This window comes from Rhinoraja longicauda, chromosome 11 (genome assembly GCF_053455715.1).
Source record: "Rhinoraja longicauda isolate Sanriku21f chromosome 11, sRhiLon1.1, whole genome shotgun sequence".
Classification (NCBI taxonomy): domain Eukaryota; kingdom Metazoa; phylum Chordata; class Chondrichthyes; order Rajiformes; family Arhynchobatidae; genus Rhinoraja; species Rhinoraja longicauda.
Genome location: NC_135963.1, coordinates 56823994 through 56839382, shown reverse-complemented (window position 1 = coordinate 56839382; position 15389 = coordinate 56823994). Strand labels below are relative to the sequence as shown.

The 15389-nt window shown below is 47.7% G+C and overlaps 1 protein-coding gene across 1 annotated transcript; it reads right to left on the bottom strand.

Annotated features, from left to right (window-relative positions):
* Positions 1-3755: 3755 nt before the first annotated feature.
* Positions 3756-15030, bottom strand: LOC144598159 (tumor necrosis factor ligand superfamily member 6-like). The gene is made up of 4 exons (XM_078408057.1): positions 14758-15030; positions 14577-14616; positions 13040-13096; positions 3756-4159 (listed from the first exon to the last, which is right to left on the bottom strand). The coding sequence occupies exons 1-4, from the start codon at positions 14992-14994 to the stop codon at positions 3756-3758; spliced, it is 738 nt and encodes a 245-aa protein (XP_078264183.1). The 5' UTR covers positions 14995-15030.
* Between the last annotated feature and the right edge of the window lie 359 nt (positions 15031-15389).

Sequence of the window (15389 nt, the reverse complement as noted above, 5' to 3'; positions counted from 1 at the left end):
CACTCCCGCCCTCACCCGCTGCTCCCTCTACCCCGACTCTCCCCCCCCCCCCCCCCCCCATCCCAGGTTGAGCAGCGGCGGTGGTGATGAGGAGGGAAGTTTCCTTGGGTTTGTTGTTTGCTAGGGGGGCGCTGCGATCTCTCGCCTTGTCCCGGCTCTGGGTCGGTGGCGATCTGCTCTCCGGCGAACCTTCGCCGACAGACAATAGACAATACGTGCAGGAGGAGGCCATTCGGCCCCTCGAGCCAGCACCGCCATTCAACGTGATCATGGCTGATCATTCTCAATCAGTACCCCGTTCCTGCCTTCTCCCCATACCCCCTGACTCCGCTATCCTTAAGAGCTCTATCTAGCTCTCTCTTGAAAGCATTCAGAGAATTGGCCTCCACTGCCTTCTGAGGCAGAGAATTCCACAGATTCACAACTCTCTGACTGAAAAATTTTCTCCTCATCTCAGTTCTAAATGGCCTACCCCTTATTCTTAAACTGTGGCCCCTTGTTCTGGACTCCCCCAACATTGGGAACATGTTTCCTGCCTCTAACGTGTCCAACCCCTTAATAATCTTATACGTTTCGATAAGATCCCCTCTCATCCTTCTAAATTCCAGTGTAAACAAGCCTAATCGCTCCAGTCTTTCAACATATGACAGTCCCGCCATTCCGGGAATTAACCTAGTAAACCTACGCTGCACGCCCTGAATAGCAAGAACATCCTTCCTCAAATTTGGAGACCAAAACTGCACACAGTACTCCAGGTGCGGTCTCACTAGGGCCCTGTACAACTGCAGCTTCTGCCTCCAGTCCCCGCTGCCTAAGTGCATGCTGCGGGCCGGATAAAATCTCGTGGCGGGCCAGATGTGGGTCACGGGCCATAGTTTGGAGATCCCTGGCTTAGTTCATCAATGTCACATGTACTGGGGTACATTGAAAAGCTTTTTTGTTGCGTGCTAGACATGATTACAATCAAGAACATTACACTGTGGACAATATGTGGACAATATGTCTGCAGGTGACAGATATCGGATAAAGGGAATAATGTTTATTGCAAGATAAAGCCCAGTAAAGTCCAATTCAAGAGAGTGTGAGGATCCCCAATATTTCACTTTAGATTTGCTTTACTTTAGAGATGCAGCGTGTAAACAGGCCTCTCGGCACACACCGAATCCCCACTGACCAGCGATCATCCCGCCCACTAGCACTATCCTACACACGAGGGACAAACTACAAATTACAATTTTCACCAACGCCAATTAACCTCCAAACCTGCACGTCTTTGCCCCCAGAGAAAACCCGCGCGGTCACGAAGGGAACGCGCAAACTCCGTACAGACAGCCCCTGTGGTCAGGATTGAACCCGGGTCTCTGGCGCCGTGAGGCAGCAACTCTACCGCTGTGACGCCCTCTATGGAACAAACTGCCTGAGAAACGATGCTTCAATATTCATTGGTTCAATGTGTCCTTTATTATCACGTGTGCCAAGGTGCAGTGAGATTTTTGCATGCAGATCAGTGAGATTATGGCCATACGTAGGTACGATCCCTAGTCCAGTACAGAATGCATGGAGACAGCCCACTGAGTCCATGTGCAAGAGCCGCCAGGTCAATAGACAATAGACAATAGACAATAGGTGAGCCAGCACCACCATTCAATGTGATCAAGGCTGATCATTCTCTCAATCAGTACCCCGTTCCTGCCTTCTCCCCATACCCCCTGACTCCGCTATCCTTAAGAGCTCTATCTAGCTCTCTCTTGAATGCATTCAGAGAATTGGCCTCCACTGCCTTCTGAGGCAGAGAATTCCACAGATTCACAACTGTCTGACTGAAAAGGTTTTTTCCTCATCTCCGTTCTAAATGGCTTACCCCTTATTCTTAAACCGTGGCCCCTTGTTCTGGACTCCCCCAACATTGGGAACATGTTTCCTGCCTCTAACGTGTCCAACCCCTTAATAATCTTATATGTTTCCATAAGATCCCCTCTCATCCTTCTAAATTCCAGTGTATGCAAGCCTAGTCGCTCCAGTCTTCCAACATATGACAGTCCCGCCATTCCGGGAATTAACCTAGTAAACCTACGCTGCACGCCCCCAATAGCAAGAATATCCTTCCTCAAATTTGGAGACCAAAACTGCACACAGTACTCCAGGTGCGGTCTCACTAGGGCCCTGTACAACTGCAGAAGGACCTCTTTGCTCCTATACTCAACTCCTCTTGTTGTGAAGGCCAACATTCCATTGGCTTTCTTCACTGCCTGCTGTACCTGCATGCTTCCTTTCAGTGACTGATGCACTAGGACACCCAGATCTCGTTGTACGTCCCCTTTTCCTAACTTGACACCATTCAGGTCTAACTTGGCACCATTTCCCAGTCCCAGCTGTAACTGCCCATAAAGGCCCGTTGCAGCCGTCACCTCCACCCGGTCGTCCCGTGAACCGCCGCCCCTCTCCTCTCCCGGCCCCCCTCAGCCTTCGTGCCCCGGGGGAGCCTCCCGCAGTCGACCTTGACCGCGCGGAAGGTAAGACCCGGTTCTTCCTCCCGCCCATTGTCCAATGTCTGTCGCCGACTCTCTCCGCCTCCTCTCTCCGCCTCCTCTCTCCGCCTCCTCTCCGGTTGTCGGTGGTTGGGGGGGGGAGAGCAGGGGCCGGGCTCGGCGGCTCACCGCGACCTTGTGCCGTGTGCAGCTCATCGGGCAGTTGAGGTAAGCATCATAACAACATGAGTTGAACGGTAGCTCAGAACCGCTCCCTGGCTGGTGATAGAGTGGTTCACTTGCTGATCACCAGATACGCCAATTAAACACGCTAGACTCTCTCTCAGTCTCTCGTGATTCTTAAATTAAATCCTCACCACACTTCAGTCAGAAATCTTTTTCTAAAACTGAGATTTATTCATAAATTATTTGTCATATATAAAAGTCTAAAAATATACAAAATGTACATACTAAGATCTACATTTGAGTATTGCACAAACCTTTATCATCAAATTGGTTACCAATAAAACTAAAATGTGCTGTGTTTCGAAGTGACACTAAACCATTAAGGACATTATTCAGCAGGACATTGATTTGCTGCCACAGATATTTCTTTTTCCTGATGGAAGAATCCTAAATGATTAGATCATTGAGACCAGATTCAATGCACTCAACAGTCTGTTTCTCAGGGAGGTCTATCCACATTCAAAAATAATATTTGACATTGTACACACAAACACATTGCACACAATTTCAATTTAAGCAGGATTTTTTTAAATGGCGTTGCCATCTCTAAAACGACATAGGTTACTTTTATTTCAAGGTGTGAGTGAGTTCGAAGAGCAAAATAATTCCAGAGGTAGACACAAAATGCTGGATTAACTCAGCGGGTCAGGCAGCATCTCGGGAGAGAAGGAATGGGTGACGTTTCGGGTCTAGACAAAATTTACAATTTTCACCGAAGCCAATTAACCTACAAACCTGCACACCTTTGGAGCACCCGGAGAAAACACACGCGGTCACGGGAAGAACGTACAAACTCCGCACAGACAACACCCGTTGTCAGGATCGAACCTGGCGCTGTAAGGTGGCAACTCTACCGATGCACCACGGTGCCGTCTTCTCAGTGAAACAGGACGTTCGGAGGGAACGATTTTCCCACTTGGAGACCGCAGGGATCGAAGGAGTTGGAGTTGGGGACATGTGTGGATGGAATGCATTCTTTTAATTTGCGTTTAAATAAAATGATTTCAGCTGTTCATCAACGTATAAATTAGTAACAATGTGTTAAAGCTTATATAGTCCAAAGAAGGTTTTGGACTCATCAGAATCAACTAGCTTTGGATCTGACACATTAACATAGAGGGAATCCCCTTTGTTGAGGGCGACAATTCCTGCTTGGTAACTGTTGGTGCTCCACAAATTATCATTCAGTGAGCAGTAGCCTGCCAAGTTAGATTCCATCAGAATCTTGTCCTTACTATGGCGAGTCGACCGTTTGAATAGGATGTGCTTCAAATTCTGCTTGCCTTCACATTTATCTCCTCGGAAGTAGATCTTCGAATAAACGAAGAAGAGTCCAGTTTGGTTGACGACCAGACCACGGTCTTTGTACGTAACGTCTATGACGATGGCATGGCCTTGCTTGTAATGCCACATGAGTGGGTTGGTATAATCGGAGTTATAATATCCTGCAATAAACCCAACACAAATAAAGATTATTAATATCGATATACGAAAACTCTCGTTTGTTTGTTTGTTTGTTCCTGAACTACAGCCTAAACGGTACACGATAGCATGCCAATTCTAGGCCCACTTTACTCACCGTCGTCCCTTTGGTGCTAATGGAAGAAGTTTCATTGAAATCGGTGTTATATATTTAAAGTTATTCACATTTTAAAGTTTAAATCTATCTCCTCGGGAGGGAGGGAGGGAGGGGGGGAGGGTGATCGGTGTTATATATTTAAAGTTATTCACATTTTAAAGTTTAAATCTATCTCCTCGGGAGGGAGGGAGGGAGGGAGGGGGGGAGGGTGATGGAGGAGGGAGGAGGGGGGAGAGGGAAGGGGGGGAGGAGAGGGTGCTGCACCAATGCAGGAGAGGTTTGGGCCCAACGGGGACCACTTGGTCTAGTACATTTCAAAATTAAACACAACGCAACCCAATGCAACACAGCAACACAACACAATGTTCGTTTAATTAAACAACTTTATTGTTTCATGTATCTTGTGTTATATTGGCATGCCAATTTCTCTCCTGGGATAAATAAAGTTCTATAGTATTGTATATAATCCTACACAACACTGGGAAATTCACCAGCCTCACGATTAACCTCAAAAAGTTAATGTGCTAGTAGAATCGGTAGTAAGGAAGGTGAATGCAAAGCAGGCATTTAATTCCAGAGGGCTGGAATACAAAAAGAGGGATGTACTGCTGAGGTTTTATAAGGCACTGGTTAGGCCGCATTTGGAGTATTTTTGTGAACAGTTCTGGGCACCGTATCTGAGGAAGGATGTGCTGGCTCTGGAGAGGGTCCAGAGGAGGTTTACAAGAATGATCCCAGGAATGAGCGGGTCAACATATGATGAGCGTTTGTCAGCACTGGGCCTGCACTCGCTGGAGTTTAGAAGGATGAGGGGGGACCTCATTGAAACCTACTGAATAGTGAAAGGCCTGGATAGAGTAGATGTGGGGAGATTGTTTCCACTAGTGGGAGAGTCTAGGACCAGAGGTCACAGCCTCAGAATTAAAGAATGTTCCTTTAGGAAGGAAATGAGGAGGAATTTCTTTAGCCAGAGGGCGGTGAATCTGTGGAATTCATTGCCACAGACGGCTGTGGAGGCCAAGTTAACGGATATTTTTAAGACGGAGATTGACAGGTTCTTGATTAGTACAGGTGTCAGGGGTTATGGGGAGAAGGCAGGAGAATGGGGTTGAGGGGGAAATATACATCAGCCTTGATTGAATGGCAGACTGTATTTGATGGCCTAATTCTGCTTCTAGAACTGTGTAAGAAAATAAGTGCAGATTCTGGTACAAATCGAAGGTATTTATTCACAAAATGCTGGAGTAACTCAGCAGGTCAGGCAGCATCTCAGGAGAGAAGGAATGGGTGACGTTTCGGGTCCCGAAACATCACCCATTCCTTCTCTCCTGAGATGCTGCCTGACCTGCTGAGTTACTCCAGCATTTTGTGAATAAATTGCTTCTAGAACTTATGAAACTTACGGGCCAGGACATTATGTGTCTTGCCCCACAGATCCACAGACCCGGGTTCCATCCTGACTACAGGTGCTGTCTGTGTGGAATTTGTACGTTCTCCCTGTGATCTTGTGGGTTTTCTCTGGGGAGCTCCGGTTTCAATAGACAATAGACAATAGGTGCAGGAGGAGGCCATTCGACCCTTCGAGCCAGCACCGCCATTCAATGTGATCATGGCTGATCATTCTCAATCAGTACCCCGTTCCTGCCTTCTCCCCGTACCCCCTGACTCTGCTATCCTTAAGAGCTCTATCGAGCTCTCTCTTGAATGCATTCAGAGAATTGGCCTCCACTGCCTTCTGAGGCAGAGAATTCCACAGATTCACAACTCTCTGACTGGAAAAGATTTTCCTCATCTCTGTTCTAAATGGCCTACCCCTTATTCTTAAACTGTGGCCCCTTGTTCTGGACTCCCCCAACATTGGGAACATGTTTCCTGCCTCTAACGTGTCCAACCCCTTAATAATCTTATACGTTTCGATAAGATCTCCTCTCATCCTTCTAAATTCCAGTGTATACAAGCCTAGTCGCTCCAGTCTTTCAACATATGACAGTCCCGCCATTCCAGGAATTAACCTAGTAAACCTACGCTGCACGCCCTCAATAGCAAGAATATCCTTCCTCAAATTTGGAGACCAAAACTGCACACAGTACTCCAGGTGAGGTTTCACTAGGGCCCTGTACAACTGCAGAAGGACCTCTTTGCTCCTATACTCAACTCCTCTTGTATTTCATTGGCTTTCTTCACTGCCTGCTGTACCTGCATGCTTCCTTTCAGTGACTGATGCACTAGGACACCAGATCTCGTTGTACGTCCCCTTTTCCTAACTTGACACCATTCAGATAATACTCTGCCTTCCTATTCTTACCACCAAAGTCGATAACCTCACACTTATCCACATTAAATTGCATCTGCCTCCCACTTCCCAAAGATGAGCGGGTTTGTAGGATAATTGGCTTCTCTAAATTGTAAATTGCCCCTAGTGTGTCGGCAGTGGAAGCGGAAGTGGGATAACATAGGACAAGTGTACAGGGTGTTCAAATGGTCTGTGTGGACCTGGTGGGCCACAGGGCCTGTTTCCATGCTCTGTCTCTAAACTAAATTAAACTAAACCAAACATATGGTTACTGATGTGCAACAATAAGTACTGGTCATTAGTGTTCAGGTTGATAAACCTGTCTGATAATCGACATCTAAAATAAACACAAAGTGCTGGAGTAACTCAGCGCCACAGGCAGTATCTCTGGCAGACATGGAGAGGAGACGTTTGGAACGGACCCTTCTTCAGAAGGAGGGTCTGAAGAAGGGTCCCAACCTGAAACTCGCTTATCCACGTAGGACACAAGGAATAGTAGATGCTGAGATCTTAAGGAAAACAACATAAAGAGCTGGAGTACCTCAATGAATCAGACAGCATATTGGAGGATAGACACAAAATGCTGGAATAACTCAGCCGGGCAGCAGCATCCCTGGAGAAGTGTCTCGACCCGAAACATCACCCATTCCTTCTCTCCAGAGATACTGCCTGTTACTCCAGCAGTTTGCGCTTATCTTCAGTGCAAAGCAGCACCTGCAGTTCCTTCCTGCAGCATAAAGGAGGACCTGGGTAGACAACGTTTCAGGTCGGGGTCCTTCTTCAGTGTGGAGAATATCTGAAGAATGACCTCAACCCAAAACGTCACCTATCCATGACCTCCAGTGATGCTGCAAACATTTAACTATGACTAAGGTCCCTCCCACCTTTGGTGTTCCAACTGTGAGCTCAGGATTTGAGATGTTCAGCTGTGTGAGAGCTCAGTTGAGAATCTGGGTGTGGACCATGAGGGTGAATGAAGGTTCAGTTCAATTTAATTTAGTTTAGTTTAGCGCTACAGCATGGGAACGGGCCGTTCGGCCCATCGAGTCCACGCTGACCGGCGATCTCCCGTTCACACTAGTTCTATGTTATCCCACTTTCTCATCCACTCCCCACACACTAGGTAGACACAAAATGCTGGAGTAACTCAGAGGGACAGGCAGCAAAACCCGGAGAGAAGGAATGGGTGACTTTTCGGGTCGAGACCCTTTCTCAGACTTGACCCGAAACGTCGCTGTTTCGCGACCAGAACCAGGGGCCACAGTCTAAGAATAAAGGGGAGGCCATTTAAAACTGAGGTGACACAGAAGATAGTTGAGGCCAGTTCATTGGCTATATTTAAGAGGGAGTTAGATGTGGCCCTTGTGGCTAAAGGGATCAGGGGGTATGGAGAGAAGGCAGGTACAGGATACTGAGTTGGATGATCAGCCATGATCATATTGAATGGCGGTGCAGGCTCGAAGGGCCGAATGGCCTACTCCTGCACCTATTTTCTATGTTTCTATGTGAGAAAAAACGTTTTCACCCGGAGAATTTGTAGAATTTTCTGTCACAGAGGGCAATTCACTGGATGAATTTAAAAGAGAGTTAGATAGAGCTCTAGGGGCTAGCGCGATCAAGGGATATGGGGAGAAGGCAGGCACGGGTTACTGATTGTGGATGATCAGCCATGATCACAATGAATGGCGGTGCTGGCTCGAAGGGCCAAATGGCCTCCTCCTGCACCTATTGTCTGTTTCTATGTTAAACCTGCATCCGCAGTTCATTCCTACACATTTCCCCGACAGTTTCTCATCCACTCCCGACACTCCAGGGCCAATTAACCTACAAACCTGCACGTCTTTGGGATGTGGGAGGAAACCGGAGCACCCGGAGGAAACCCACAAGGTCACAGGAAAACTCCGCACAGACAGCAGCAGAGGTTGGGATCGAACTCGGGTCTCTGGTGCTACGAGTCAGCTGCTCTACCCGCTGCGCCACTGCGTCGCCCACAGTTTTCTTTCTCTTGCAGAGCTAACAAACATTAAATTCCTTATTTCTCTCAATGTCAAAAGGCGTAATACTTAAACGTACTTTTGCATGTATTTTAATGCTATCAAAGTTCTTTCAGACTTTTACTTCTGTTTTCTAGTTCCATTGCCAAAATCAGTCACCAATGATTTTGTGCTCTTATTTATGGAATTTCACTTAATATTACAACCCAGTGGTGTGAATATTGATTTCTCTAACTTCAAGTAACCCCTGCATCCCCCCTCTCTCTCCATCCCTCCCCCCACCCAGATCGTACCTGCTTCAAAGTCGTCTCGTTGAGTCTCATTGCCTGTAACTCGTTTTCACCTAGCCCACAGCTAACAAGGTCCTGTTTCCTTTATCATCGTTACTTTTTTGCACATCTGTCATTCATTTGTTCTATATCTCTCTCTACGTCTCGTTTCCCTTTCCCCTGACTCTCAGTCTGAAGAAGGGTCTCGGCCCGAAACGTCACCCATTCCTTCTCTCCAGAGAGGCTGCCTGCCCCGCTGAGTTACTCCAGCTTTTTAGATTTAGATTTAGATTTAGAGATACAGCGCAGAAACAGGCCCTTCGGCCCACCGGGTCCGCGCCGCCCAGCGATCCCCGCACACTAATACTATCCTACACCCACTGGGGACAATTTTTACATTTACCCAGCCAATTAACCTATAAACCTGCACATCTTTGGAGTGTGGGAGGAAACCGAAGGGCGGCACGGTGGCGCAGCGGTAGAGTTGCTGCTTTACAGCGAATGCAGCGCCGGAGACCCAGGTTCGATCCTGACTACGGGTGCTGCACTGTAAGGAGTTTGTACGTTCTCCTCGTGACCTGCGTGGGTTTTCTCCGAGATCTTCGGTTTCCTCCCACACTCCAAAGACGTACAGGTATGTAGGTTAATTGGCTGGGTAAATGTAAAAATTGTCCCTAGTGGGTGTAGGATAGTGTTAATGTACGGGGATCACTGGGCGGCACGGACTTGGAGGGCCGAAAGGGCCTGTTTCCGGCTGTATAGATATGATATGATATGATATGATATGATATCTCAGAGAAAACCCACGCAGGTCACGGGGAGAACGTACAAACGGCGGCGCCCGTAGTCAGGATCGAACCTGAGTCTCCGGCGCTGCATTCGCTGTAAGGCAGCAACTCTACCGCTGCGCCACCGTGCCGCTCGGTTTTTGTGTCTAACTTCAGTTTAAACCAGCATCTGCAGTTCCTTCTTACACTTCACTTCGGCACACGAGTGACAGCTAGTGGGAAGATGGCGGTACTGCGGCAGTATTGATTTTTATTACAAAGAGAATGATAAAGTGGAAAGTGGAAATGTTTAGCTACAGGGAAAGTCCAGCTTTTATCTTTGAACATTGAATTCTCCAATTTTAGGGAAATAACCAGCAAACCTCTTCCCACTTTTTTCTTCCCCCCTCCCTGCCCTATAACCCATCTTAATATCCACCCAAGATAGCCACAAGATGGTGGAATAACTCAGTAGGTTACTCCTGCATTTTGTATCGAGCTTCAGTGTAAACCAGCATCTGCAGTGCCTTCCTACATTTAATGTCCACCCATTTCTCCTACTATTCCCCCCCCCCCCACCCAACTTTCTCCTTCCCCTGTCCCTTGCCCCCTTCGTCTAGCCCCGCATTTCACGCCTCTTCTCCCCTTGTCTCACACCTTTTCATCTCTGGCCTTTATCCGCCCACCTACCCTGTCTTGAGAAGGGTCCCAACCCGAAAAGTTGCCTGTCCATGTTCTCCAGAGATGCTGCCTGGCCCGCTAAGTTAGACACATGGAAACAAAGAAAGTAGGTGCAAGAGGAGGCCATTTGGCCCTTTGAGTCAGCACCGCCATTCATTGTGATCATGGTTGATCATCCACAATCAGTAATCCGTGCCTGCCTTCTCCCCATATTCCTCGATTCCACTAGCCCCCAGTTACTCCAGCACTCTATGCTTTTTGCTCAAGGTGGCAGCATCTGCAGTTACGTGATTCCACGGGCATTTTTCTTGATATTTTCTCATCGTCTCCCTTCGACCCTTGACATGCATTCGTGAGTTATTCTCCCCTTAACAAAATTTGCTTCGTGTAACCGACCGCACTTGTCAATCATACACCCACACTGTGTGAAATCTCAAAGCACTCAGTTAACAACGGCGCCCCCTGGTGTGTTAGAATATCAAGCATGTTAGAATAACAGGCCCTTCGGCCCACACTGACTGTGCCAACCGCAATGCCAAGACTAACTCTCTTATCTGCCTGCACATCATCCACGCTCCCTCCATTCCCTGCGTATCCGTGTGTGTATCCAAGAGTCATAAGGTCATAATATTGGGGGAGTCCAGAACCAGGGGCCACAGTTTAAGAATAAGGGGTAAGGCCATTTAGAACGGAGATGAGGAAAAACTTTTTCAGTTGTAAATTTGTGGAATTCTCTGCCTCAGAAGGCAGTGGAGGCCAATTCTCTGAATGCATTCAAGAGAGAGCTAGATAGAGCTCTTAAGGATAGCGGAGTCAGGGGGTATGGGGAGAAGGCAGGAACGGGGTACTGATTGAGAATGATCAGCCATGATCACATTGAATGGCTGTGCTGTCTCGAAGGGCCGAATGGCCTACTCCTGCACCTATGGTCTATTGTCTACAAGTCCATAACTGATAGGAGCAGAATTAGGCCATTCGGCCCATCAAGTCTACTCTGCCATTCAATCATTGCTGATCCCTCTCTCCCTCCTAACCCCATTCTCCTGCCTTCTCCCCATCACCCCCGACACCCGTCACAGATGTGTCTTAAATGCCACTATTAATTACATCAACATTCTGCTTCTGCTGTCCCTGTTAGAAGAAGTAGTACAAGAAGTTCAATATTTTGAGTGTTTCCTTGAGGTGCAATCTTTCCCAACGACAGCAAAATGGAAATCTTTTACTCTTTTCGCCTAAGTTGGCTGAAATCTGATATGATTATTCTGGACAAATTTGCAAGCAATAAAATCTATTGAATAGACTGAATATTCATGGCATCCTTGGAGATGGATCCACACCTGATATTGATTCGAATCGGCCGAAAGGAAGGTGTCTTCAAGATATTCCCTTTGTTTTCATTTCATAGATTTATTCTTGTCCAGTTTAATTGAGTTCAGTTTAGAGATACAGCACGCAAACAGGTGCTGCTGCCCACTGAGTCTGCACTGACCAGCGATCCCTGCACACTAACACTATCCTACACACACCAGGGACAAGTTACAATTTTACCAAGCCAATTGACCTACAAACCTGTACGTCTTTGGAGTGTGGGAGGAAACCCGAGCTCCCAGAGAAAACCCACGCAGGTCGCAGGGAGAGCGTACAAACTCCGTACAGACAGCACCCGTAGTCAGGATGGAACCCGGGTCTCTGGCGCTGTGAGGCAGCAACTCTACCGCTGCGCCACCGAGCCGACCCAGTCTTGTTTAGATTTCTCTTGTTGAACTCCACCACCCCCTATCACCTCCCACTCCCCTCCCCCTCCTCCACCTTTCTTTCCACCCTGCATCTTACAATAGACAATAGACAATAGGTGCAGGAGGAGGCCATTCGGCCCTTCGAGCCAGCACCGCCATTCAATGTGATCATGGCTGATCATTCTCAACCAGTACCCCGTTCCTGCCTTCTCCCCATACCCCCCGACTCCGCTATCCTTAAGAGCTCTATCTAGCTCTCTCTTGAATGCATCCAGAGAATTGGCCTCCACTACCTTCTGAGGCAGAGAATTCCACAGATTCACAACTCTCTGAATCTGTGGAATTCTCTGCCTCAGAAGGCAGTGGAGGCCAATTCTCTAAATGCATTCAATTGCATCTTGATTGGTTCACTGCTCTTTCATCTTTCTTCTCTGGCCTCTTCCATCGTCCTCTGTTTCACTTTCAGTTTCCCAAACCTCTTTCGTTCTATCGTGCGTCCATCTGAAGAAGAGTCCCCACCCACCACGTCATCCCTACACACGTCTTCTATCCAAGTCCTCCAGAGATTGATTTTAGTTTTAGTTTTAGAGACACAGCGTGGAAACAGGCCATTCGGCCCACCGTGTTCACACCAACCAGCGATCCCCATATACTAGTTCTATCCTACACACGAGGGACAACTTTTCACAGAAGCCAATTAACCCGCAAACCTGCACGTCTTTGGAGTGTGGGAGGAAACCAGAGCACCCGAAGAAAACCCACACGGTCACAGAGAAAACGTGCAAACTCCGTACAGTCAGCACCCATGGTCAGGATTGAACCCGGGTCTCTGGCGCTGTAAGGCAGCAGCTCTACCGCTGCGCCACAGTGCACCTGAGCTGCTGAGTTACTCCAGCACTTTGTGTTCTATGCAAAGGTTGCAAGCATCTGCACTAACGTGTGTCTCCGGGCATCCATCTTATACCACTGTTCCACTATTTGCAGGGACTGACAAGTAGCTACTGACCTGTAAGGTGCGCTGTGGCTTTGAGTTTCCTGGGTGCTTCTGTCACGTTCCGAACTCCTGTGAAATGCACAAAGTAATGAGCCCACAGCAGGAAGAGGCAAAACAGCATCTTATATCAAACTCTGCACAGCATCTTATATCAACAGCATCTTATATCAAACTGCACAGGATCCTATATCAAACTCTGCACAGCATCTTATATCAAACTCAGCATAGCATCTTATATCAAACTCTGCACAGCATCTTATATCAAACTCTGCACAGCATCTTATATCAAAGTCTGCACAGCATCTTATATCAAAGTCTGCACAGCATCTTATATCAAAGTCTGCACAGCATCTTATATCAAACTCTGTACAGCATCTTATATCAACAGCATCTTATATCAAACTCTGCACAGGATCCTATATCAAACTCTGTACAGCATCTTATATCAAACTCTGCACAGCATCTTATATCAAACTCTGCACAAACACCAGCTCAGCTTTGGGTCACCCTCTGACTTTGCTCCAAAAGTCTTGGCTTACTTGAATCGACAATTCCAAAGATGTATTAATTGTGTTGCTTTTAATCCCAACACTCTCTTCATTCTTTAGTAATTCAGAAAATACATCAAAGATCGTGTGACCATCTTTCCTTTGCAAATTTCCACGATGCTCCATACTAATTTGCCAATTGCCCTTTTCAATGTTAACTTTCCTTTTTTAGAACATCGACCAGAGAACTGCACAGCACAGGAACAGGCCCTTCGGCCCACAATGTCTGTGCTGGACATGATGCCAAGACCAAATCTGTCCGCACATGATTTGTGGCATCCCCTCCGTTCCCTGCATATCCATGTTTCTATACAAAAGTCTGTTAAATGCCACTATTCTATCTGCCTCCACTGCCACCCGTGGCAGGATGTTCCACCCTCTGTGTAAAAGAGCTTGCCCCGCCCAACTTTCCCACTCTCACCTAAAAGCTACGTCCCTTTCAGATATGATATTTCCACCCTGTGGAAAAGTTTCTGCCTGTCTCGCCTATCTATGCATCTCATAATTTGATAAACAGCTCCCTGGTCTCCCTTCGACTTTCTGAGGTGCATTATATAGCACTGAAATGATTTATTTTGCATTATATTTCAAACCAAGTTTCAACTCACTGAGTGCAGCCCAGGGCAATCTCAAATTTTTCCCCTCCACCTCACCAAGCAAAGATAATAGGAATCCTTGTTCCCCTGTAAGGTCCTGAGAAGCATCAGGTCACATTTGCAAGTCAAGGAATCGCAGTATCACACAGCACAGACACAAGCCCTTCAGCCCAACTTGCCCATGCCCACCCTGATACCCCAAACCTTTCTTATCCATGTACCTGTCCAGATGCCTTCTAAATGCTGTTATAGTACCTGCCTCAACTACCTCCTCTGGCAGCTCGTTCCATACACCCACCAGGTTGCCGCCTAGCTTCCTATTCAATCATTCCCCTCTCACTTTAAACCCTTTGCCCACTAGATCAATGCGTGTGACATTCTGCGTTTAAGTCGATCCCTACTTACCAACAATCTTCTCTGCATATGGACTTTTCTCTTTCCGCTCCTGATAAAAGAGAGAAACAATGAGTGTGCAAGTTGTCATCCAGGCTGCCTGCTTTAGTCCTGCATCTCTGCATCCCTCCCACGCCTGCACCACACCGCCACCCACTTAACCCATCCGCCCTCCCCCCCCCGCCAATTGTACCTCTTTGATTCCTTTGATGTCCTTCCGAAGGCCATTCAGGTAGATGGAGCCCAGTGCAAGCCAGGCAAGTACCAGCAGCGCCAGGTTGAAGAGGAGAATGGAGCCCACTGTCTTGCAGTGCAGTTTTCTCTTCTTCTTTATCGCGGGCAAGTTCCATACAGGGGCTTGGACGTAGGGGTTGAGGCCTGGGTTCCCGTCCACCATAAACACTTGCGGATAGGCATAATTCTGCTGCATGGTCAGAGAAGCCCACAGACCAGTGCTCCCCTTATGATTCCACCGCACTCTCGGTGCAAAAGTAATCCTCCACTCTTCAGTCTCTGGTACTGCTCCACCGAAGAGTGGGAGCTACTTTATATAGTGGAGTTTCCGTTCCGTCCGTGCCCACGTACACCGCCCCCCCCTTCTATTCTGCTGGGTGTGAGCAGCCAACCAAACCTTTCCAACCCTTGGCCAGATGATGCACTTCACACTGCACCTTCTATCAACCAAGCACATATGCACTTCAGGCTTGTGGTCTGTCTACGCCTGAGCTGTCGCTGCACGAACTGCCTTCAGCCACTCGTGGCTTCGACGCTTCAGAAAACTGCCACAAGCAATATTCGGCCAGCTTTGACAGTTCACACACACAC

Coding starts and splice junctions, on each gene's coding strand:
- LOC144598159 (XM_078408057.1), bottom strand. CDS start 14,994: ATGCAGCAGAATTATGCCTATCCGCAAGTGTTTATGGTGGACGGGAAC. Junction 14,617..14,757: donor ACATCAAAGGAATCAAAGAG/GTACAATTGGCG, acceptor CTCTTTTATCAG/GAGCGGAAAGAGAAAAGTCC. Junction 13,097..14,576: donor ATATGCAGAGAAGATTGTTG/GTAAGTAGGGAT, acceptor TGCATTTCACAG/GAGTTCGGAACGTGACAGAA.